The 24,601-nt window shown below is 36.7% G+C and overlaps 2 protein-coding genes across 5 annotated transcripts in view; one reads left to right on the plus strand and one right to left on the minus strand.

The window, feature by feature from the left end:
* The window catches only part of LOC150094647 (uncharacterized), a 628,041-nt gene extending 622,986 nt beyond the window's left edge, over window positions 1-5,055 (minus strand). For 2 of the 4 annotated variants that reach the window (XM_090411495.1, XM_090411492.1), the window contains exon 1: window positions 4,976-5,055. The gene's annotated coding sequence lies outside the window, so the exon portion shown is untranslated. Of the gene's footprint in view, window positions 1-4,661; window positions 4,774-4,975 lie in introns of those variants that run through there. The other 2 variants (XM_090411494.1, XM_090411493.1) reach the window with 2 other exon arrangements.
* A 14,691-nt stretch (window positions 5,056-19,746) lies between these two features.
* LOC150094648 (DDB1- and CUL4-associated factor 13) overlaps window positions 19,747-24,601 on the plus strand; it is a 171,016-nt gene continuing 166,161 nt past the window's right edge. The window contains exon 1 of the mRNA XM_090411696.1: window positions 19,747-19,882. Within this exon, the coding sequence (XP_090267822.1) occupies window positions 19,813-19,882 (70 nt within the window). The 5' untranslated portion in view covers window positions 19,747-19,812. The remainder of the gene's footprint in view (window positions 19,883-24,601) is intronic.

The following is a 24,601-nucleotide window of genomic DNA, read 5'->3' on the forward strand; positions in this document are numbered from 1 at the left end:
TTTGGTCACCTAGTTTTCATTGTGATGTGAAAACAATTCAGTCCCCAGAGTCTTGATATCACTTAGGTCCAAAGACAAATAACCAAAGTGATATCAGGACTCTGGAGTGTTGGTAATAATGAGCGTTTGAGAGAATGTGGGTTACAGAGTCTCGTGGATATGAGGAAAAGAGGAAATATAATAGACACCTTCAAGTTAGTTGACGGATTCTATCAGATTAATACAGAAGAAATTATAAAACGAGTGGATGTTAAGACGGGAAGAAAGAGAGGCCATCCCTGGAAGTTGTATAGGAATGTGGTGAAGAAGGGAGTAGATTTTTAATATGGAATGTTATTAATGAGTGGAATGCATTCCGAGCGCAGGTAGTGTAAATAACTTCAAAGCTCATTACGACAGACATGTTGCTAGTTGAGTTGACCTCACACAATGAGTCTGTTGACTCCATGGAAGTAACTAAATAATAATAATTATTATTACTGTTATTATTTAGGACCTTCATGGAGTCATGATCCTGAATAATAACATGAAAGCCTCCCAGAATGAGACTCATTAAGGGAAGGCTTTTTTTTTAGATAACATAAATCTATTGTACTACTTCTTAATCTCATAGTATTCTTTGCTCCAACTATTTCCCATGCAAGAAAACTACCACTGATTCTCTTACTCACTGCATTCAGAGATGGTCCTTTGTCTAGACTTTGCACCTTTCTTCTTACTCTACCATATGAAAAATGTCTCCTGTATTCACAGGCAAATACCTCTCACCAGCTTAAATCAATCATAACTTTGCCTTTTATCCATCAAAACTATCCAGATTATAAGTCTTAGTCTATCCTCATAACCAACACTGCACAGTCCTGTTATCACTTTTATTATCTGACTTTGTACCCTCTCCAAAGGAAACTTCAAATTTCTATTCACCTAAACCTCAAAGATCTATTCACATAATCAAAAGAACTGCTTCTGTCCTAGAGTATGCAGCATACTATCTGTACATCCCAAAATTTAAAACTCTGTACTCAGCTAAGTGTACACTTTGCTTATTTATATCCTCACCATCCTTCAATGGAGTGATGACAACTTTGTCACCTACAATGCTTCCAGAACTCAATTTTATCATTTTTATCAAATAACAACCCTAGTTCTCCTCTCAACTGTGACAATGCTTAATTTAACAGTCAAGACCAAATCTCCTTTGCATCTTTAGTTTCCAAAAAAACATGACATTCTTTTTGGAAACTAAGTTACCTTAGCCAATACCCAACTAGTGCTTTCATATTTCAGGTTACACAACAAAAGCATCTCTAAAAATTCTTGATGCTATTCAAAAGAGAGCATTTGATTAACTGACAAAAAGGACTGTTGTTAGGGTAAATGCTACCCATAGATAAGCGCTATTTTCCTGTATCTAAATTTAAGGGGGGAAAAAAATTTAAAAAAATATAAAAAAAAAAATATATATATATATATATATATATATATGAATGATGTGAGCTGGGAAGGGTTATTAGTAATAATGCAGATGTGGTAGCCCTGTAAGAGGATTTGAATAAGCTAGACAGATGGGCAAATGAATAGGGGTATCGGTTTAATGCAGCAAAATGTAGGTTGAGGTTCGGAACACATTGATGGGATGCTGCATACTCTATGGGAGGAGCTATACTGGAGGAAGTAGGGGAGATAAGAGATCTGGGGTTGATGATTGATAGAAACCTGAAATTCAAGGGACATATTACAAAGGTGGTGAAGGAAACACATAGGATTGCTGCAATAATGAGAAGGACACTGACCTGCAGAGATAAAAGAGTTATCATTCCGTTGTACAAGACTAGGATTTCAACGGGATAAATTAACTGTGGAATGGGCACAAAGGCAGATAACAAAGATGGTTTCAGGACTGTACAATGTTAGTTATGAGGATCGGCTGAGGGAAGGTAGACTGCAGAGTTTGGTGGATAGGAGGAGGAGAGATGATATGATTGAGACTTTTAAACTGCTGAGAGGCGGTTACAGAGTTGACACTGCGGAGTTCTTTCGCTTGGTTGAACAGCAGGAAGGAGTGATGACAAGGGGCCATCCCTGGACGTTACAAAAGGAAACTGAGAGCAAGAGGGTGAGGAGTGGTTTCTTTGCATTGAGGGTGGTTGAACTGTGGAATGCATTGCCTGATAGAGTGGTAGAGCAAGAATGGTCAATGAGTTTAAGGAGTGGTATGATAGACTTTGTGTTTCCTAGGAGGGACCTCCCACGATGAGTCTTGATAAATTTTGTGTTTCCTAGGAAGGACCTCCTGCGATGAGTCTTTTGACTCCTTGGAGGCCTAAATAATAATAATAATATATATATAAAGTAGTGTTTTGATGACAATTATAAAATACAAGCATATACCCTAACTGCAGTCCTTGTTAGTTAACCAAACGCCCTCTTTTGGATAGAATAAAGCACTAAGATACAATTTTTATGGTTTTTGTTCTCCTCTAACCTCACTGCTTCTAAGCATTACTTAAGTTTCTGAGTAGGCTACAATAATCCTACTCATAACCATCTCTCAGACTCTACAGTCTTTCTCACAGGCTGTCAGTTTCCATATTGCATCTTTTCTACATATTTCCATAGGAGCAGCTGAACAGAAATATGACAATCATTATTCCTTCAATTTCCACTAAACCTACAATAGAATGAGCAAGAGCTACATAACATCTGTTTAGTCAAATTGCTAACCTACTAAACTTAGTACTCCCATTCTTCTTTCGTAACCGCTTAATTTGTTCTCTGAAACAGCCTTCCCCATTAAGTATTCCCTAAAGATTACAATCTCCAGCTTTCAAAAAGAATATCAAGAGATTTATTTTCTCTTACTCATACATAGCACTGATTTGCTATAGGTATCATAGACTATATTATGTCTATGATACCTATATGTAAGAGTGATGTATTAAAAAAAATAAATAAATAAAATAACCCACTAGCCTAATATTTAAACCCATGAGCTGCAACTTCAATCTCAGCTTGTCATGCGGCCCTCTCAAATGCCTTTGCAAAATAAGAAAAATTGCAGCATATATCCTTCCAGATTACTGAAATCCCTTAAAGAGATATATGATTTCTTTATATATGAACTCTTACAAATTTATCCAAATTCTTAACAACCAAAGAAGAAATGCAAAGGGCAATAATTTGATTCTTCCATTCTAGCCTTAAGTAACAGCACTATCTTCCACTGTGCTTAGGGACTCTTCCTGTCCAAAACATTCATTAAACAACAAAGTCAATGGCATGTCAGTTCCCGTAGCACACTTTCTTATACAAGTAGTGAAATTTCACCATCCCCACTGTCTTACCAACACTAGAATACTTGGTGTTTTCTAACTACATTCCCTTCATCCACTTTCAACTCTCCCTCTCTACTCTTCTAGAATAGAACCTACTCTAACAGGAGGAAATTCTGCAATAAAGTGATCATTAAACAACTCTTCTATGTTACCTGCATTAGTCACCAGACTACCTTCTCTATCCAGGAAGATGATTTTAAGATCAGTCATGTCTTCTCCTACTGACTACATAGTGGAATAATTCCTTTGTCCATAGCATATTCTAATTTTTCCTTCCTTCCTTATTATATATCACTTCCTAATGTAAGAACTATATTCCTCATGCAACTGCTCTCTACTTCTCTTTTTATACTCTTTTCATCTGCAATTCCTGTTTGACTTCTCTACTCATCTTCATTACTCCAAATTTCTTTATCACAAGAGGTATATGCTGCTGATAATACTTATTTCTCAACTAGATAAATACCATGTACTACTGGTCTCTCTCTGCCTTCAAACTCTTTCATTAATGGTATAGATGCAGAAAAAAAGTTTTCAATACATGATAAGGGATACAGAACTCATATGGAGAATGCAGAAATGACCTGATGTGGCAGTGAATGCTCTTTATACTGAACGAGTTTCATGTGTAGCATAATGGTTATTATGAATAATTGTGAGAGCTTCCTGCAATTAGTCCTTGTATTTAACATACCATAATAATAATAATGCCTGTACACAATAAATCAGAGTAATCATTATTACTATGAAGTCTTGAAAGAGAGAGTGAAACATTAAAAGCCTAATAAGTAATTTCTTAATCTCCTCCTTAATATTTAGGTCTGGCTTCTATTCAGCCTGTGCTCTAGCAGAAGCCTAAGATTTCTTAAAGGTTGTAAGAACTTTCCCCTCTGCCTAAGTTAAATGTTTAAGCATTCTTTAAATTTTTTTTGTGTGTGTGTGCTTCAGGACGGTTGTAAATTCACACAACACTAGCAGCTACTGATGAGCTAAGAGTACTTCAATAATTCAGGAATCCTGCTCTAGACTAAATATACAGTAAATATATTTTTATTTCTCAAGACTTCCTCAAGCTATTACAAATACACACAATTTAACTTCAACTATTCCGAGTGGTGAAATACAAATACAGTGTATAAAAGTGTTTCAAGTGGAAGTGTACTCATATATTATTACACAAATTCTAGAAGACGGCTATACTTTTTTTTTAGTTTCATTTATTTATTAATCGAGAATGCAATTAATTTGAAGTTATTGGAACTAAAAAAAAAAGTGCGCAAGTAAAGTACTAATTACACGTGTTAGCGAATTGGTTTAATATATTACATATATAGTATGAAAAAGCTTTTTCCAACACCCTGTTCCCTCTTGCTTTTTACTCTGACAACCAAATTTACCGAATTATGAACATCTACCACATCACGAAACCTGCCGGCGCTGCAGACGCAAATAAATTGAATACTCGTGCTCTCGATTATTTCTGTTAGGCCAAGTGCCTGAACAGTATAAGTAAAGTAGAAGCAATAACATTGTGATTAACAGGCGTAAATACACTTTAATACCTCATGATTCCAATTATTTAATTTTCGATTCTCTAAATAGTAATACTTAGCATAGAACAAATAACAGATTTAACTAACAAGATTTGGTGGCAAGGCTTTTTACAAAATCACTATCAACTCAATCGTTTGAAACGGAAAACTGAATACTACTGTTAAACAGACCATGAGGGAGTAAGAGGCTAATCGAGGTAGGCTACATATTACACGCAGAAATTTATAAAACTCAATCATGTTACCCTTCTTTCTCTTGCTTCTAGTGTGTCTGCGGTCTACAAATTCTCAATCTGTCTTTATAATCAGTATACCACAATCCTGATATCAGTTCCAACACTCTCCATTGCACACTCTCTCTCTCTCCACTGTATCAGAATCATAACGGAAACCAGGGGACAAGACCTGCACACAATAGTACAAAAGAGGTCTTATCAAAGCCTTGTATAGATGCAAAATGACGTCCTTATTTTTACATGCGAAAGTTCGTTTCAGCATTGCAATTATTCTCTGAGTTGAATTTTCAATCTTTGCTATATGGCCCATAAATTTCAGTTTCCTATCTAATGAAATTCCAAGATCCTTAGCAGGATCAATTTCTTCTAAAATAATCCCACCAATATAATATGACATTGGATATCTAACTTAATTTTACAATTACTAATATTGAACTAACTGCCATTTTCCAATGTTCACAATTCAATCCCTATTGAAATAATTCTCTAAGCACCGCATATCATCAGAATTCCTGATCACCTTGTCTATCTTTACATCATCAGCAAATAGCTGTATGTCGTACGTCAAATCCCTCCCAATGTCATTAATGTACAGACTGAATAAGGACTGATCCTTGCAATACACCACTGGTTGCCTTAAATCTTGCAGACTCAAATTCTCCGTATGCAATTTTTTGATATCTTTCAGTCAGCCAAACTCTTATCCACACTAATATTTTATAATCCAAACCATATTCTCCAATTTATGGAAAAGTCTACAATGCTGTATTCTGTCAAAGCCTTTTTCAAAATCGAAAAAAGTTATTATGCACCCATACCCCTTGTTTACTTCAATGGTAACGTTATTATAGAATGTGAGTAAGTTGCTGAAATATTACCTTCCCTTCATTTTCTCTCAAAAAATTTTATTCACTCTAACTACGTGCATATCCCAATTCCACGAATAATTTAGCGCCTACTGCTCTGCCATGCTGTTCATTGAAAAGTAGAGATTCACTGTCAACCAATATACGAATGCAAACTCTGGCCAATTTTTGCAAAATCTCACCACAACTCCTGATATAATAATCGGTGGATAGTTGGACATCGGTCTTTGCATCACTTGTGCAATGGAATTACCATACATTCGTTCCATTCCTGAGGAATCTTCCCTGTACTGAGACCCAGAATTTAAAGCCCTGGTCAAATAAATAACCAACATCATTTTAGCACCAATACTGATATAAAATCAGTTCCTCTTGCTGAATTCTTATTAAGTTTGTGCAACAACTCTGATACCTCCTCATACACTACAGTTTCTCCATCTACTAAAGATATAGCAGTGAGAGCAATGTTACCCGCAACAGGAGGTCGATAGCTTTAACAAAATGGGCACTCGCTACTTGAACAAACTCTTGTCCATCTGTCATCCCCACGCCATTTGCAATTAAAAGAATTATTCCCTCATATATATTCTTTCTTTCACTTTCAACACATCGATAGAATTCATGTGAGTTGTGTTTGTCATGCAAAGCAGGTTACTTTTCATACCCAGACTTAGTTTTCCGTACATTTGTAACTATTCTAGCTTGCTGCTTATAATTTTCATAAGAGACGTCATCCTCATGCAAACGGTACTCCTTCTACATGATCTTATGAATTTCTCGTTTAATCAGGTTACACATTCATTTCATTATATTACTACCGTATTTATTTATAACATCGGAGAACATATCAATAAGTAATTTAGTTACAATGTCTCCACTTGGGGAAAGCGATCATGTGGTCTTGACCTGGGAGATTGAAAGACGTACTGAATATTCTATTAAGAATGGGTATATGTGGAATTACAAGGCTGGTGATTATGGCAAGCTGAGAAGTCAGCTTTCAGCTGTATTATGGCATGAGAAATTCAAGGGGAGAGATGTTGATGGTGCGTGGGAGATTCTCAAGGAGTATTTGAAGAAAGCTGTATCAGACTGTATTCCCAGAGTCAGAAGGAGAAATCAAGTAGGAGTAAAATGGATGACTAATACTATTAAACAAGAGTTGCAGATAAAGAAAAGGTTGTGGAAGACATATAAAGAAAAAGGTGATGAGCGTTCCAATGAGCAATATAAGGTACAGGCAAAGAGAGTAATCTGTATTGTAAAGAAAGCCAAAGCTAATTATGAGAGGAAGCTAGCTGATGAATCCAAAAGAAACCCTAAAGAGTTATTTTACTATGTGGCTAATAAAAGGAAGAATATCCATGGAAAGATTACTTTAAAAAGTGTTGATGGTAAGGAAAATACTGAAGCGAATCAAATAGTTGAGTTGCTTAGTGATCATTTCGCAAAAGTGTACCATCTTCGTAGTGATAGTGCAGTGTCAGATGTGCCATTGACTGATGAGAGTATAGAGATAGATGAAATTGAGGTGCTTAATATATTAAAGAACCTTAATGCTAACACTGCCATTGGGTTAGATGGCATATCGGCCCATGTGTTACGAGAATGTGCAAGAGAATTAGCAACTCCTCTAACCAGGCTGTTTAATTTAAACCTCAGTTCTGGTAAAGTGCCAATAGAGTGGAAAGAGGGGAAAATAGTTCCATTGCACAAGGGAGGCTCTAAGACTGATGTTGCAAATTATAGACCAATCAATATATCTGGAGTGGTGGTTAAGATTTTGGAGTAATTAGTTAAAATTAGAATTCAGGACTGGGTGGACAGCAATATGATACTTTATAAGGGGCAACATGGTTTTGTGAAGGGTAGGTCTTGCCTAAGTAATTTGCTTACGTTGTATAATAAAGTAACAGTGAAATTGGATAAAGGAAATCCTTACTCAGTGATACTGCTTGACTTTTCAAAGGCTTTTGATAGGATTCCACATGGAACTCTGTTACATAAATTAGAGCAAATGGGTTTGGATTAAAAGATGGTGATTTGGATTAAAGGATGGCTGGTGGACAGATATCAAAGAGTGGTTTACGGAGGAGCTGAGTACAGGAAAAGGTAAGTGACTAGTGGTGTACCTCAGGGCTCAGTTCTTGGTCCTCTATTGTTTAATTTGTACATCAATGATATTGGAAATACCTTGACTGGAAATATCCACTTGTTTGCTGATGATGCAAAATTGGGAAGAGCGATAATCAATTCAAATGATGTGAATATTTTACAGGATGACTTAAATAGGCTGACGCTATGGACTGAGGTAAATGGCTGTCAGTTCAACGCGGCTAAGTGTAAGGTGATGCACTTCGGGAGGATGACATCGCATGCTGTTTACTATATTAACGGAACTGAACTGCAGGAAGTTGATGAGACAAGAGACTTTGGAGTTATTGTGGACAGAGAACTTAAGTTTAAAGGGCATATTGCTAAGATTGCCAAAACATCACATCATATTACATGGTTGTTGAGGAACACACTAACAAGCAGGGATAGGGAAGTTATTTTTCAACTCTATAAGGCATTAATAAGGCCGCATTTGGACTATTGTGCACAGATCTGGTCGCCAGGATTTCTTGGTGATGCGGAAGTGGTAGAGAGGATTCAGAGGTGGGTTACAAAGATTGTTGCAGGTCTGTGGGATGTTCCCTATGAGGATAGATTGATGATCTGTGGGCTCCAAAAACTAGCTGATAGACGTATGAGAGGAGATATGATAGAGGAGATATAATTTAAATTGTTAAAGGGATTTTACAGGATTGATACTGATGATATTCTTAAGACCAATACAGGATGTGAGAGAACGAGGGGCTATCCCTGGAGATTGTGTAAGAGTGTGGTTAACAAGGGTGTTAGGACTAGATTTTTTACTTGGAGGGTTGTGAATGGGTGGAATGCTTTGCCAGAACTGGTTGTGAATGCTTCAACTGTGAATGAATTTAAGGAGAGGTATGACAGGTATTGTGTTAATAATGGTTAGTGTGTCAATGTCGGGTCTCCCGCGATGAGTCTTTTGACTCCATGGAGACACCGTTAAAATAATAATAATAATAATAATAATAATAATAATTATTATTATTATTATTATTATAAAAAAAAAAATCAGCTAACGCTTTTTATTCCCGTAAATACGGGAGTAGGCGAGGCCATTTAGCCCTATCTAACTTTTGGAGACTGAGTGGGCAGTTCAATCTCCACTGGTACCCAATCAGCGACAGATGGCCCAAGGCTATCACTAATTAAGCGGTACGCAGTGAAGAGAGACGGCTCAAATGTGCCGCCATCTCGTGGTCTCTAACCCTAACACAATATATTTAATGTCTGAAAATAATGTGGGTTCTACGGTCGATTTTCTTGAGTTTACAGGACGAAAAACCCGAGTTTCCGGGAGGAAAAACCTGCTTGCCCGCGCCAGAGATCGACTAACTCGGGAACCGGTCGAAAAAAGGCTTAGAAAAATTTCCTCTAGTCGCCGACTAGACTCGAAACCAAGACTTCCTTCGTGCGGCCTAGCGCGATGGTGTGCAAACGCCACATCCACTGAGCTACACAGGCTTTATTATTATTATTATTATTATTATTATTATTATTATTATTATTATTATTATTATTATTATTATTATTATTATTATTATTATTATTATTATTATTATTATTATTATTCGAACTATGGGGACACGTTCTGATATTGCATCCTTTAAGGATATTTTAAATACATCCTACGTAGTGGCGATATTTTTTCCCATCCAGCAACCGATTTCATTCCATTGAACTCAGTATACACTCATTTGGTCAGAGTTTTTTTCCTTATTTGCAGTTCAGCATGAAAACTTTTCTAAATGGAAAATTCGTAAATGTAGTCACTTCCCATGGGATTAGATATGATTACTGTCACCAAGCGTAGGCAGAATAAATAGGTCTTTAACAGAAACGCCCTCTCACAATGGAATGGATTCTAACGCTCTTTGAGGAAATTATCTCGCAATAGCTGAATAAATTCATTTCATTCTTCTTGTGAGAGTTTGCTGCAACCCAATCAATTTTTATATAACTAAAGTCTACTTTCCGATTACTCTTCTTGCGCCCATATTTTTTCATGTGGTGATGCATTACTTCATCACTAACAACCGTTCTATAAGATATAAGGACACTATTTAACGGATCTTGCTAGATTCCACATAACGCCAGATGGCTACAAACTCACTGTCAAATGAAATACTGTAGCTACTGCTACGATCATAGCTCTCGACACTAACTGGATTCAAGTCATCCGATATCATTAACAGCACACCCACCCCTCTCCTATCCTGGCAATCCTTCATTAAAATACTGTACCGTTTACACTTAATGTCAGTTAGTGTGTTGGATTCTCATAGCCAGATCTGATTAATGACTACAATCTGAGGTCCCAACATATTGACCAAGGCAACAAGCTCTACCCGTTTGTTGATGATGCTCCTTTATGCACAGATATAATAATCTATTTGGATATATTCTTTTGAATACAATTGAAAAAAACCTTTCTGGTCTCTATTTTTCTTTAGTGCTTTATATGTGAAGACATCTGTGTCCATTTTATCGGTGTGAACCAGAAGAAATCAATATTGAATTCGATCTTTCATCTTAATCATTTCCATGATAATCCCCATTCTGTCATTAGCATAATTATGTAACATTGTTGCCTATACTCTAATATTCTCACAATTCCTCCCATTATAATTTAGTTTCCTTGACTCTGTGTGTTATGTCTCAATACCAGTTATTAGTTGTTCAAGACTCCTGATACCAAAGGCATTCAGGTGTAGGCCAGCCCACTTATAAAATCCAATCTTAATTCATAGTCACTGCACATATTCAAAAATTCACATCCATTCCTTCTACACACCAAATCAAATAAAATACATGAAATACGTCCTACTTTTCACAAACAATGTTAATTTACCTGATTTTCGTAACTTTCAGATTTACCTGATTCCGTGCTTTATTGTTTCTTATTTTGCTGCTTAATTTTCATTTCCTCTCCATGTTCATTTAAACGCTTCTCGACTTTCTGTAATTCCGACGTCGTCTCTCTCTCTCTCTCTCTCTCTCTCTGAACTTCGTAATATTGGAGATTAATTCATTTTCAACATCCTCTTTAATATCTTCAATAATTGTCTTAGCGCCGAAAGCAATCTCGTTCCTAACTTTCCCGCGTATCTTATCGTTACGTTGCTTGTGTTGCTTGTGCCTTTTTTAGCGCCATTTTAAACTGTTTATTATTGAAATATCTTAAAAAATTTATTATTAAACATTAAATACACTGAAATCTACACTAATACACTATAAATACTCAAAAAAAAAAACCCGCTAACGGCTTTTTTTTCCCTAAAGGGAGTAGAGGGGAGAATAAAAAACAGAGGCTATTTAAGCCCTAACTAACCTTTGGAGACTGAGTGGGCAGTTAAATCTCCACTTGTAGCTAATCAGAGATAGCTGGTACAAGGCTATCAATAATTTACAAGGCACGCAGTGAAGAGACGGCTAAGGATTGCTGTCATCTCGTTGTCACTTCCCTGACCCCATATTTTTAATGTGTGAAAATAGTGTGTGTGTTTCAGTCGATTTCCGTGAGTTGGCAGGAGAGAGACCCGAGTTTCTGGAACAAAAACCTGCTTGCCTGTGCAAAAGATTGACCAAAGTGGGAACCAGTCGAAAAAAAGACTTAGAAAATGTTCTTCTATTCGGCGACTAGATAGGAACGGAAGTCTTGCTTCCTGCTGTATATCGACATAGAGTACAAACCCCACTTTCACTAAACTACACAGGCTCTATAAAACTTGAATTTTCTAAAGGGAAAACACAATAAAATAGACAAAAATAACTAATTTTACACGAGCGCTAAAGTGACTGAACAATCACAATGTGGCATCAGACCTAATTCCATTTCTAAGAAATTGTGTCCTAAAAATCAAGTGCGAAATAATCATTGACAGCCTTGATGACATCCTCGTTCAAAGAAAAATTTTCCCACCCAGCCAAATTCTTAAATTTGGGAACAAAAAGAAGTCACAAGAGGCCGAGTCCAGTAAAGAGGTGAAAGTGGAACCAATTTGAATCTCAATTCGTGCAATTTTGCCATTTTGATGGGCGAAGTGCGGGACTGTGCATTGTGCTCTCAGTAGAAAATAAACCATAAGGGAAAATGGCAAACTTCGCAAAGACATGGCTGTCTTCGAGATAACATAGAAACACCTGAATTCCTGCAATATATCAAAGAAAATATAGATTGAGTCTAAACTGCTATATTGAATGTAGTTTTGTTTTATTGGAAGACTTCGCAAATATGGATTCCGAAAACAATTCAATAGAAGTACAGTCCTGGGATATCCAAGTATGATGTCCATTCTTGAAAGGATATATATAAAAGGAAGAGTTAGTTAATGTCCATGTTCTGTGAAATATCGATAAACTGTGGAATTGCATATAGAAAAACAAAGGAAACAAATTAAACTAACTCCACCGCATTCGAGGGATACGTCAACCTGAACAGCAGTGATATCATTTCATATGGCACTAGACTTAATCAGAACAGGAATCATCCCAGATGATGTGAAAAGACCAATCTACCCAGCAATAGTGGTGAAGATTTTGAAAAAAAATGGTTACGGCTTCCATTTGGAAATGGCTTGACAGACAATGTCTGGTTTTTAACGAACAGCAGAGGTTAAATAATGGAATGTCAGGTTTTAATAACTTATTCACATCCTATAATAATGTTAACTCTGAGTTAGACAAGGGAAATGAATACACGACGATATTTTTGGATTTTGCGAAGGATTTTGACAGAATACACATCGAAGACTGTTGCATAAATTGGAAAATGTTGAATTGGATGATAAACTAGAGAAATGGATAAGAGGACGGCAGACTGAAAGATATTCGAAAGTGGTTACAGGAGCGACCTGAAATTGCAAGATTCAAGGTAAATTGTGGTGAGCCCAAAGATCAATTTCCGGACCATTGTTTTTCAATCTGTACAATACTGACATCGGGAAGGATTTGACATGCGACACACAATTATTTGCTCAGGATGCAAAAATACACCTATGTAGGGTAATCAGGAGTATGGCTGATATGCAGTACCTTTAGAATGATTTGAATAGTTTGGAATTGTGGCACGTCAAAAGGAATTTCAGTTCAATGTTACAAAATGTAATATCGTGGAGTTTGGTGTGATTAGAGAACCAATATTGTATTATTTTAGTGTGATTATACTCAGTGCTGTGTTGGTAAATTTTTAACAACCGGCTTGCTTTAAGAAAAATGTGATTCTTCACAAAGTTCTATTGTATCTTCAGATGTCTTTGTTTCTGTTTCTTCAAATTTTGTCCTTTTAATGAATTAAGAAGATTCGTTCAATTTTATTTTTCTACTAACGGCTCTCCGCTTTTTCGACTGCAAAACTCAAACCCTGATTAAAATTATTTCAAAAAATCAAAATCAGCTAATGCCTTTTTATTTCCATATATACAGGGAGTAGGCGAGGCGATTTTTAGCCCTATCTAACTTTTGGAGACTGAGTGGGCAGTTCAATCTCCACTGATACCCAATCAGAGATAACTGGCCCAAGGCTATCACTAATTAAGCGGCACGCAGTGAAGAGTAACGGCTTAACAAGTGCCGCCATCATGTGGTCCCTAACCCTAACACTCGTATTTAATGTCTGAAAGAATGTGGGTTCTACGGTCGATTTTATTGAGTTTACGGGACGAAAAATCGGAGTTTCCTGGAGAAAAAACCCGCTTGCCCGTGCCAGAGTTCGACTATCTCTGGAACCTGTCGAAAAAAGGCTTAGAAAAATTTCCTCTAGTCGCCGACTAGACTCGAAACCAACACAGCTTTTCTTTTTTTCTTTTTTTTATTATTTTTTATTAATAATTTATTATCTATAAAAAAAATAATTAAAATTATTTTAGTTATCAAAAAAAAAAAAATGAGAGCCTGTGTAGCTCAATGGATGTGGCGTTTACACACCACGGCGCTTGACCACACGAAGGAAGACTTGGTTTCGAGTCTAGTCGGCGACTAGAGGAAATTTTTCTAAGCCTTTTTTCGACTGGTCCCCGAGTTAGTCGATCTCTGGCACGGGCAATCAGGTTTTTCCTCCCAGAAACTCGGGTTTTTCGTCCTGTAAACTCAAGAAAATCGACCGTAGAACCCACATTATTTCAGACATTAAATATATTGTGTTAGGGTTAGGGACCACGAGATGGCGGCACATTTGAGCCGTCTCTCTTCACTGTGTACTGCTTAATTAGTGATAGCCTTGGGCCATCTATCTCTGATTCTTACCAGTGGAGATTGAACTGCCCACTCAGTCTCCAAAAGTTAGATTGGGCTAAATGGCCTCGCCTACTCCTCCTATACGGGAATAAAAAGGCGTTGACTGATTTTTAAGAAGATTTATCGAAAAAAGAAATTCATTCGAAGTTCATAAACGTCGCCGTACCAGCTTTGACGATTATCCACGTGACGGACGTCCAAAAAGTGTAACAACACCAGTAGTTATTGATTAAGTGCACGATGTGGTATTGGATGACCGGCGACTCAGTGTGTGTGAATTTCTGAGACTATAGTGTCGCTCTTGCTCACAGCAGATCAAAAACTCACTCGCACGGAAATCTCTGACTGTGCTTGGAGCGTTTTAACAAGAATAAAACTGATTTTGTGCGTCGATTTATTACTATGGGTGAGAGTTGGATTCACCATTACAAACCAGAATCCAAAGAGCAGACGAAACATTGGGCAGAAACCGGTTGTTTAGCACCAAAGAAGACAATGTCAATTCCATCAGGAGGAATGATCATGGCATCGGTGTTTTGAGATGCTAAAGGCATTTTTTAAAATTAATTATCTTGAAAAGTGTAAAACAATAACCGGGGAATATTATTGCGATCTTTTAAGTAGATTATACGATAAAAATCGTGAGAACAGGCCCGGTTTGCAGAAGGAAAAAAAATTATCTTTCATCAGGCAATGCACCTGCCAACAAAGGTGTTTTGGCAATGGGCAACTTAATAGATCTGCACTATGAATTGTTGGAACATCCACCCTATTCCTCAGATTTGGCGCCATTTGACTTCTATCTCTTCCCAAAACTAAAACTCTTCCTCGCTGATCAGCGTTTTTCTTCGAATTCGGAGGTGATTGCAGCTGTAGAGGGGTATTTTGCAGATCTTACTGAGAAACACTACAGGGACGTTATAATGGCACTGGAGAATCACTCGAATAAATGTATTAGTCTTACGGAAAATTATGTTGAAAAATAAAAATAATTTTGAAGTTAGGCCGAGAACTTTTCAGACCACTCTCGTAAAATGTAGAATTGCTTTTTGCTATAGGTTAGAAAGCTCCATGGATGACATGCAAGATATGCATCGGTAAACTATTACAATGAGTACAGGTCGAGTGATTACTATGAGAGAAGAAGTATCGAGATATTGACTGGAATTTATACACTTCCTTGAAGATGATGACTCGAGGAAGAGTATAATGGAGGAAACTAAAGGTGTGAGAGGATCGAACGTTGTCACATGATCGGAAGATCTCGTCATAATTGTGGTGGCCACATCCCTTCCGATTGGTGAAACTGACCACTCAGTCTTGACTTGAAACACTTGCAAACACGAGGAAGGAGGAAGTGGTGACTCATAATCTGTCAAAAAAGTGATGTGTTGAACTATAAGGTATGTGAATATGAAAAGTTTACGATGGAGCCTGAATACCTGCTATCACCTAAATCACTGCAGGCTAATGATGTTAGGAGGGTATGGGAGATAGCTAAAGATCATCTAGACGACGCGGGAATGAATTGTATACATAACTTTATGGGTTAGATGAATGTGTATTATCATTAAGCTTGAGCTGTAAAAGAAGGAAATGCTATGGACCGTATATAAATAGAATGTAGACCAGAAAAAATATCACGAACAGTACAAGGATAAAGCAAGAAAGGTTACCAGCATACAAGGAAGGCAAAATTTGATTACAAGAGGACTCTTGTAATCAAATAGCAGAGCATTCCAAATTATATCCCAAAGAATTTATTTTTTATGTGGCAAGTAAGAGGGACAATGACTATAGAAGATCAACCTTACTGAATTCTGATGGTGAAAAGGTGAGAGAAGTAAGTAAAATGGTTGAATTACTGAATTACCACTTTTCAAGGGTGTATCATTCAAGTGAGGTGAATGCTGCTGCCACATATATGAGATTAACTCATGTCGGAAGAGGTGAATGAAGAATTGAAGATTTCGTAGGATAGTACCGCATCTTACTGTAAATACTGTGGGATTAGATGGGATATCTGCTCTGGTTTTCAAGAATGCCCGATGGAACTGTAAATAAGTCTAACTAGGCTCTTAATTTAAGTCTCAGCCCTAGTAGAGTTCCGAGGGAGTATAAAAAGGGTAAAATAATTCCATTGCATAAGGGAGGTTCTAAGATTGCAGCAGTAAACTATAGACTAATCAGTATCTCAGGCATGGTGGTAAAAGTACTAAAAAATTAGTGGAAGAAGAGAATTCAAGAATGGTTGCATAAAAATATGATATGGGATTAGGGCAACCTGGCTTGGCGATGGGTCGGTCATGCTTTAGTAATTTGGTTTTGTGAAGGCATTTGTCAGAATACTACATGGAACTCTGTTAGATAAATTAGAACAAATGGAGATGGATATAGACCATGCGATGGAACATATGATGGAGATAGTATGCGTAGGCAAATAGACTCAATGAATAGAGGACAGGTAATTATTATGGGGAATTTCTACTATGATAACATTGAGTGGAGGAAGGAGAGGGCAAATGGGAGGAAGGAAATTAATTTTATGCACTTACTAAGAGAAAACTACATGAGGCAGCATGTAATGGAATATACTAGGGGTTCGAGAGTGTTTGACTAGTAATTGCATCTGAGAAATTGACTATTATGAATATGACCATATTGCCACCAATTGGTGAGAGTGATCACAAGGTTTTGACCTGGGAAGTGGTTAAATGTGTGGAATTTTCAATTAAGACAGCGTACATATGAAATTACCAGGCTGGTAAGTATGACATGCTTAGGAGATTGCTTGGATCAGTGCCATGACATGTTAAACTGCAAGGGTCGGATATTGATAGTGCATAGCAAGTGGTAAAGGAGTGTTTGAGGGAGGTAATGGTTGACTGCATACCTAGAATCTGGAGAGTAAATCAAGTGGGAGTTACATGGATGAATAACACCATTATGATTGAGCTGCAAAAAAAAAAACAATTGTGAATGAATTTAAGGAGAAAGGTGACTTGTAGGCACACAAATAGTACAAAGCAAAGGCCAGAAGGGTAACTAGTTTGGTAAGAAAAGCCAAAGGAGATTATGGAAGGAAATTGCCAATGCAAGCTAAAATGAATCCAAACAGTTCTTTCAATATGCTGCAAGTAAAAGAAAAAATGTATACGGTAAAACGATTTCAAGGAATGCCGATGGCAGGGAAGAAACTGAATCAGTAGAACACATAGTAGAATTACTAAGCGAACACTTCGAAAGAGTCATCCAGGCTGTGATATTGCCGGATTGAGAGAATGGAGGGCTGATACAAGAATTGAAGTGAATTAAATGGAGGTGAATAGTATATTACAGTAGCTTAATGTAAATACATCTGTGGAATTGGATGGTATACCAGCTTGTCAGTTCCCTTAACCATGTTGTTTCATTAATGTCTCAGCTCTGGGTTACTCTCTAGGGGGTAGAAACCGACCAGCATATCAGGATTCGTTGTCAAGGTTTTGGAGATATTAGTCAATAGCAAAATACAGGAATGGATAGATGGAAATGGGATATTGTATGGAGGACAGCATGGTTTTGTGAAGGGTAGATCATACCTCAGTAATTTGCTCACGTTTTATAATACATTGACGGCTGAACTGGATAAGAGTAATGGATTTACAGTGGCACTGCTGGACTTTGCTAAGGCCTTTGATAGGATACCACATTGAATTCTAATCAGTAAACTGCAACACATGGGGATGGATATAGGGTTTTGTGAAATGGATAGGAGGGCGGTTCATGGAGAGATGTCAGAGAGTAGTTTATTCAGGTTTGGATTCCAAAAGAAAGCCTGTTACTAGTGGTGTGCTACTGGGTTCTGTTCTTGGACCATTGCTATTTAATTAGTTCATTAATAATATAGGAACGGATATGAGATGAATTGTTCATTCATTTGCTGATGATAGAATGTTGGGTAGAGCAATAGTGAGTGCATAGGATGTCAAAACTTTGCAAGATGATTTGGATAGTTTGGCAGTCTGGGCTAATGAGAATGGATGTCAGTTTAATGTGGCAAAGTGTAAGGTTAAGCGTTTTGGGGTGAAAAATTAACAGCAGTATATCACATTGGTGGAACTGTACTCCAGAAGGATGACGAAGTCAGAGTTTTGAGTGTGTTAGTGGATAGGAAGTTGAAGTTTAAGGCTCACATAACAAAAGTGTCTAAATCAGCTCATGAGATCACTTGGTTACTGAAGAATATTTTGACGACTAGAGAAGAGCAAGTTATTGTTCCTCTTTATCGAGCCTTGATAAGCCCTCATCTTGACTACTGTGTCCAGACCTGGGCCCCTGGGTTTCTTCTTGATGGGGAGGAGGTAGAGAGGATCCAGAAGCGAGTGACCAAGATAAAAGCTGGTTTATAGAATGAACTTTACGAGAACAGGTTGAAGATCTATGGGTTACAGAAATTGGTTGAGGTGGTAAAGGGGTGATATGATTGAGACATTCAAATTACTGAAGGGTTTTTACAAGATTTATTCAGGGGAAAATTTTCAGAACAGGTCTGGTTTTGAGAGAAGTAGGGGCCATCTATTTGAGCTAGAGTGTAGTTAGTAAGATTCTTAGAACTTGGTTTTTTACTTGGAGAGTGGCGAATGAGTGGAGTAAGCTGCCAGAGTTTGTTCTGGGTCACTGGTTAAGTGGATAAAAGATTGGCTACTGGATAGATCATTGGTATTAGTTTAATGTAGAGAAATGTAAAGTTCTTCATTTTGGAATGAATAAGATATTTTGCTAAGGTAGACCATTAGATTACTTGACTATTGAAGAACAATTAACAAGTGGAGATAACACCTTGATACGTCCACATATGTATTACTGTACTCAAGTGTTGTCTGCTGGGTTTCTTAAGACTGAGGAAGCAGTGAAGAAGATTCAGAAGGGAGTGTCCAAGCAGGTGTGATCTGTGGAATGTTTCACGTGAGGACAAATTGAGGATGTGTGGTTGAGAGGAGAAAAAGAATAGATATGATAGAAATATTTAAGTTAGTTAAAGGGTTTTATAGTGCTGATGTAGCGAAAATTTTTCGACACTTTCCTGGAAGAGATAGAACAATGGTTCATCCATGGAATTTGAATAGGGTTGTGAGGAGTAGACTTTTTTTTTTTTGTTTTTTGAGATTTATGAATGAGTGGTCTGGGTTGTCCGTCAGTTGTCAGTTCTTTATCTGTTAATGGATTCAAGAAGAAGTGTGATAGATTGTGTGGATAGTTTGGATCTCCTGCGATGAGTCTTATGATTCTATGGATGTGCACGCAAAATAATAATAATAATAATAATAATAATATATTTACTTTATTTTTATTTATTTTGAATCAATATTGTTCCAATAGATGGCGATAATAACTGAGTAAGTTTGTGAGAACTTGAGGACGTTCGAAATTGTGTTGTTTTGGGTGTTTAGGGAGTATAATTTCTAGGATGAAAGTGAAAGTTCTGTCACGAAATCCTGATGACTACTTACGCGAAACGAAGAAGGATATTCATAAAGGTGATTTGGTCATTTTTCAGCATTTAATTGAACATTTACTATACATTATTCTATCGGTATCTACTAAACTATGGCTAGTGACAGTGCTAATGAATGACACTTATAGTGGATGTTTTTAAAAATCTTTGTTAATCAGTGTTGCATTTTTCCTATTACCACGCAAATTAACACAGGACACAAATGTATCCTGTGTTATGTGCTATCGAAGAAAACTTAAATCTATTTGCAATAAACTAGAAGCAAATCATGCATAGTACATTACGCAGCGCTGCAATTCAAAAACTGATTCAGTGTTTTCTTCAGTCCATCATCGCGAGTGGAAAGTACTGCTTTTTATCAATTCCGTCTCACTGACACATTTCATGGAACACGTGTGTACTACTGTAAAGATCAACATTAGAAGTGGTCCATCACATTTTCTTGCAAATTCATTCTCTCTATAACGATCTCATTCTGAACTTTTGAAGGCCAGATGTATGCATACTTTGTTATAAGTATCTCTAGAGCTTTTAGATGACTTTTCTGCTTTGCATTTATTGCCCATCTCTTTCCCTGTGCATCAGAACACTCTAAGATTACTTATTAAGTATCAATCTCTTTGTATGCTCTCAAACATATATTCCATAGTCCACCATTCAGTTGCTTAAGCATTGCAGGCTTGGTTGACAATCACTTTTGTCCTAATTCCAGCTGGTTACACAACGTTGCTCCTTTTTGCAGTTTCATTGCTCACCTATTGCTGAGTGATAATCACGTGTAAAAGGTTGTTCAGGAATGACACGTCTTTACTTTAACCATGAAGGGGAGAAAAAAAATCTTACCAAATTTTCTACTGGGAGCCATCACAATGGATAGATTGGTTCCACTATTGGAGACATAAATACAAATTCCATTATGGAATTGTAGTCTAATGACAACAGTAATCAAATGAGCATTCTTTCAGGATTTTGAACAGAGCAGGTTATTAATAAGCTGAAGAGTAGAATTAACAGTAATAACCATGATGAGGTATTAGTTTAGAGGAGTTACTCATCTCCGATAGCAGAGATGAGAATAAAAGTATTGTCTTGTATCAAAGTGATTTGCATCACCAGAAGTGGGTGTGATTGGTTGCCTCTCATTATGTTTAGGAAGGTGTTTTGCTTTTTGATATTAGGAACAATTCTTCATGTTATTACGAATTGTGAGCATGAAGATATTGCTATTGGTTCTCCCCCATACGCGCACACACTTTTTTTGGGACTATAGTTTTCTAGTCCCAAAAAAAGTGTGTTCAAATCCCGGTGTGTGTGCAATTCTATTTGAATACCTAGTCCTGGGACTAGGTGTTCAAATGGAATGGTATGTTAATTTCACATACTTTAAAATGCTAGGTTAGCATTCAAGGCTCTAGTGTTATAAATACTGCACCAGTATTTATAACACTTTCATTTTCTTTTTTATTATACTGTTATTGTTACTTTGCTTTCAGGATTGTTGTGTGTTTTATAATGTTTGTGTGATGTTTTTTTTTTTTTTTCCCTTTTAAGCTTGATATTTTTTATTATTTGCAGTAGTGCATAATCTGACTTCTGGTGATATTAGTCATGTAGATTTGTTAATTTTTCAGTAATTGGAGGTGGGTAATTGTCATATCCTGATTGTAATCATTTCAAGCCTTTCAGAATGGCACTCTGAAGGAAAGACACAATTTAATGCTACAGTACGCCCACAGATAAGAGACCCTTCGACACCTCCGCGCATGTCAAAAGAAGCAGAATCCATTCTGATAATAGGGTAATCAATCTGTATTGTGGGATGAGTGTTTATTATTACACATCAGAAAATTAACTTCTCTTTTATGAAAATTGTAGTTTTTAAAGTGGTAACTATTTTGCTTGTATAACAGTTGGAAAATTTTACATATAAAGCACGTAATTTTGCATGTTTTTGACCAATTTGTACATCGCCTTATTTCTTTCTCTCCCTTCAACATTAATGGACTCTTCTTGGCAGTCTGCCAATGACAGCTCTTATGTGGTCATACTATACACTATGCAACAGGTGTGGTTATCATTGGATTGAGGTATATTTGTTGATACAAGATCTTTCAAGAGAGATCCAAAAAGTAGGAAGGTAATGAAGTGCATTGTGTAATAAATCAGTAGGATGCTACCAGTAAAATACATTGTGGGGATAACCAGCGAAGCATGCTAATAGAAAAAAGCAGAGATGATAATTATATAGAATGTAAATCATTGCCTGCTGACATGAGCTGGGTAAGTCTTTGTTTTAGTAATTCAGTTAATCTTGGTTGGCCCGAGTTTGTTTTTTCATTGAACAGTGAATCATTACTTGCTTAAATTTCTCGCAATGAGTCCTTTGGTTTCCTTAATAAATTCAAGAAAAACGAATTCCTAAGTTTTGTAATGCTGATAGAAAAACTTTTCACTCTCATTAGTATAATATCATTTAAGATATTGACATAACTAGAAGGAAAAGAAAGGAGTATGTTTAGCATTTACAAAGGCACAGGAAATTTTTTTGAGGGGGAGGGGGAATGTATTTAAATTAAATGCTATTTAGATATTAGAAGTAAGTTAACTACACCTATGCAGTGGGACCGAACTCTCCCTGTATTAATAAGTCACTGAGACATCGTCAGGGGTAACAATATTAAAATTGTAAAAAGGCACAAAACTAAGTGTAAAAGATTAGATTGGAAGCCTAAAAGTCCTACGAGGAGTTGCCCTCTATGGGTTCTGTGGGATGGGAAGCCTAAGAATTCTTCTTTGGTGGCTCAACAGCCCTGTGTGGGCCCTGGCCTTCTCAAGGAGCTTTTTCAATTCTCCAAAATCTGCAATTTTTGGTTTTCAAAAGTGTGAGGTCTTTATCAGCATTGTCAGTCCATCTTAATTTCAGCCTTCCTCGAGGTTGAATTCCCGTTGGTTTATGGGAGAATATTTTTTTGGAATTTCTTTCATCACACATTCTACTATGTGGCCCGCCCATTTCATTTGTTGATGAACTTCAGAGTGTCTATTTCTGATATGGTTGAAGGTTTTATGTTCTTTGCCATATTCCATTGATTTGAATACCACCAAAAATACTTCGTAGGATTTTTCTTTTGAAAATTCTGAGGGCCTCTTCATCCTTTATAGTTGTCCATGTTTTGGATGCGTATGTAAGTATAGATCTTATCAGAGTCTTATAAAGTAGCAGTTTTGTATACTTATTCTAATTAAACTTGATTTTAGGTATATTTTTTAATCCATGGAAGCTAAGCTATGACTAGCAGCAGTGGTTCTTAATAAGCAATACCACTTATTGTTTTGTGCATTTTTGTGTATTTTTACAATTTTTATATTGTTTCCCTGACAATGTCTGAGATGGAATATATGATTGATTAAACATATTTTTAATTATTCATTTGTGCTGTTTTTATTCTATTAAACCTTATAATGAATTCCAGCAGCACATAATCTTAAGCCACATACATTGTGGCTTAAGATTGTTTGTATTTGTGAAACCTGACTATCAGATTCAGTCTAGTTAGGGTAGAAATGCATGAAAGCAGTAATGGCAGTGTCACATAGCAGTGAGTTTGAGGTTACCTGGTGTAGAGTCGAGGCTAACAGGATGAAATATATGGTAGGGTATTCCTACATGCTTGACAGTTTGAGATTGAGATCTCAATCTCTAACTTGACAGAGATTGAGATCTCAATCTCTAACTTGACAGAGATTGAGATCTCAATCTACAAGAAACCCAGGTGACCAAATCTGTGCACAGTAGTCAAGATGTGGCTGAATCATAGTTTTATAAAGAGGGATAACAATGAAGTAGAATTTGAGTTATTGCAAGACAACTTTCTCAACTAGCATGTGAAAGAAGGAACTCAAGGTTGAAGAGTGTTATATTGGGTCATAGCATCAGAAGGAGGTCTCAATTATGAATATGACTATTATACTACCATTTGGTGACAGTGATCAAGACATATTTTCCTGGTAGGGAGCTAATTATACAGATGTTTCAATTTAAACAGGTAGCTGCTGAACTATTAAGTAGGAAATTAACACCATCTCAGGAGAATACTATCTGTGGTCCCATGGTATCAGAATGGAAAAAATATCAGCAATGCTTGGGAATCTTTGAAAAAGTTACTTAAGTATAAGGAGCTAATAAGCTAGGGAGCTCCCTTAAGTATAAAGAGCTTATTAGCTCTTTATACTTAAGTAACTTAATGGTTGCACCTGTTTGGAAACTCGTATCGCAGAGTATATAAGTTCTTTTCGCTATACACTTTGGTATTAGGTCTAGCTACTCACTGCTGAAGCCTCAAAAAAGGCTGAAACCGGTCTGAGTAGTGACCTCCCTCCATAATGTAATAACAGCTTACATTTCCTAGGAAATGTATTTTTACATTATGGAAAATACCTAAGAATAGCGATCTGAACTTTCCCCACCTTTGCAACGAGTCGTCCGGTATTGTACTACGTACTAGGATCACTTGTATTAGCTCATGCTAAGTGTTCGCCGATACTTTATAGTTTACTATATTCGGCAAGAAACTCCCTGATTCCAATCTTTGAGTTTCTTATTCAGTTTTAAAACTATGTGGGATTTAATATCCCCTTAATTTAAATAAACTTTGAAAAAGTGCTTAAATGAGGCAGTATATGAATGTGTCCCTAGAGTTTGAAGAACAAATAGGGTAAGAGTGAAATGGATTTGCAGTTT

This window comes from Typopeltis vanoorti, chromosome 21 (genome assembly GCF_054136105.1).
Source record: "Typopeltis vanoorti isolate ZY-2024b chromosome 21, IOZ_Tvanoo_1.0, whole genome shotgun sequence".
Classification (NCBI taxonomy): domain Eukaryota; kingdom Metazoa; phylum Arthropoda; class Arachnida; order Uropygi; family Thelyphonidae; genus Typopeltis; species Typopeltis vanoorti.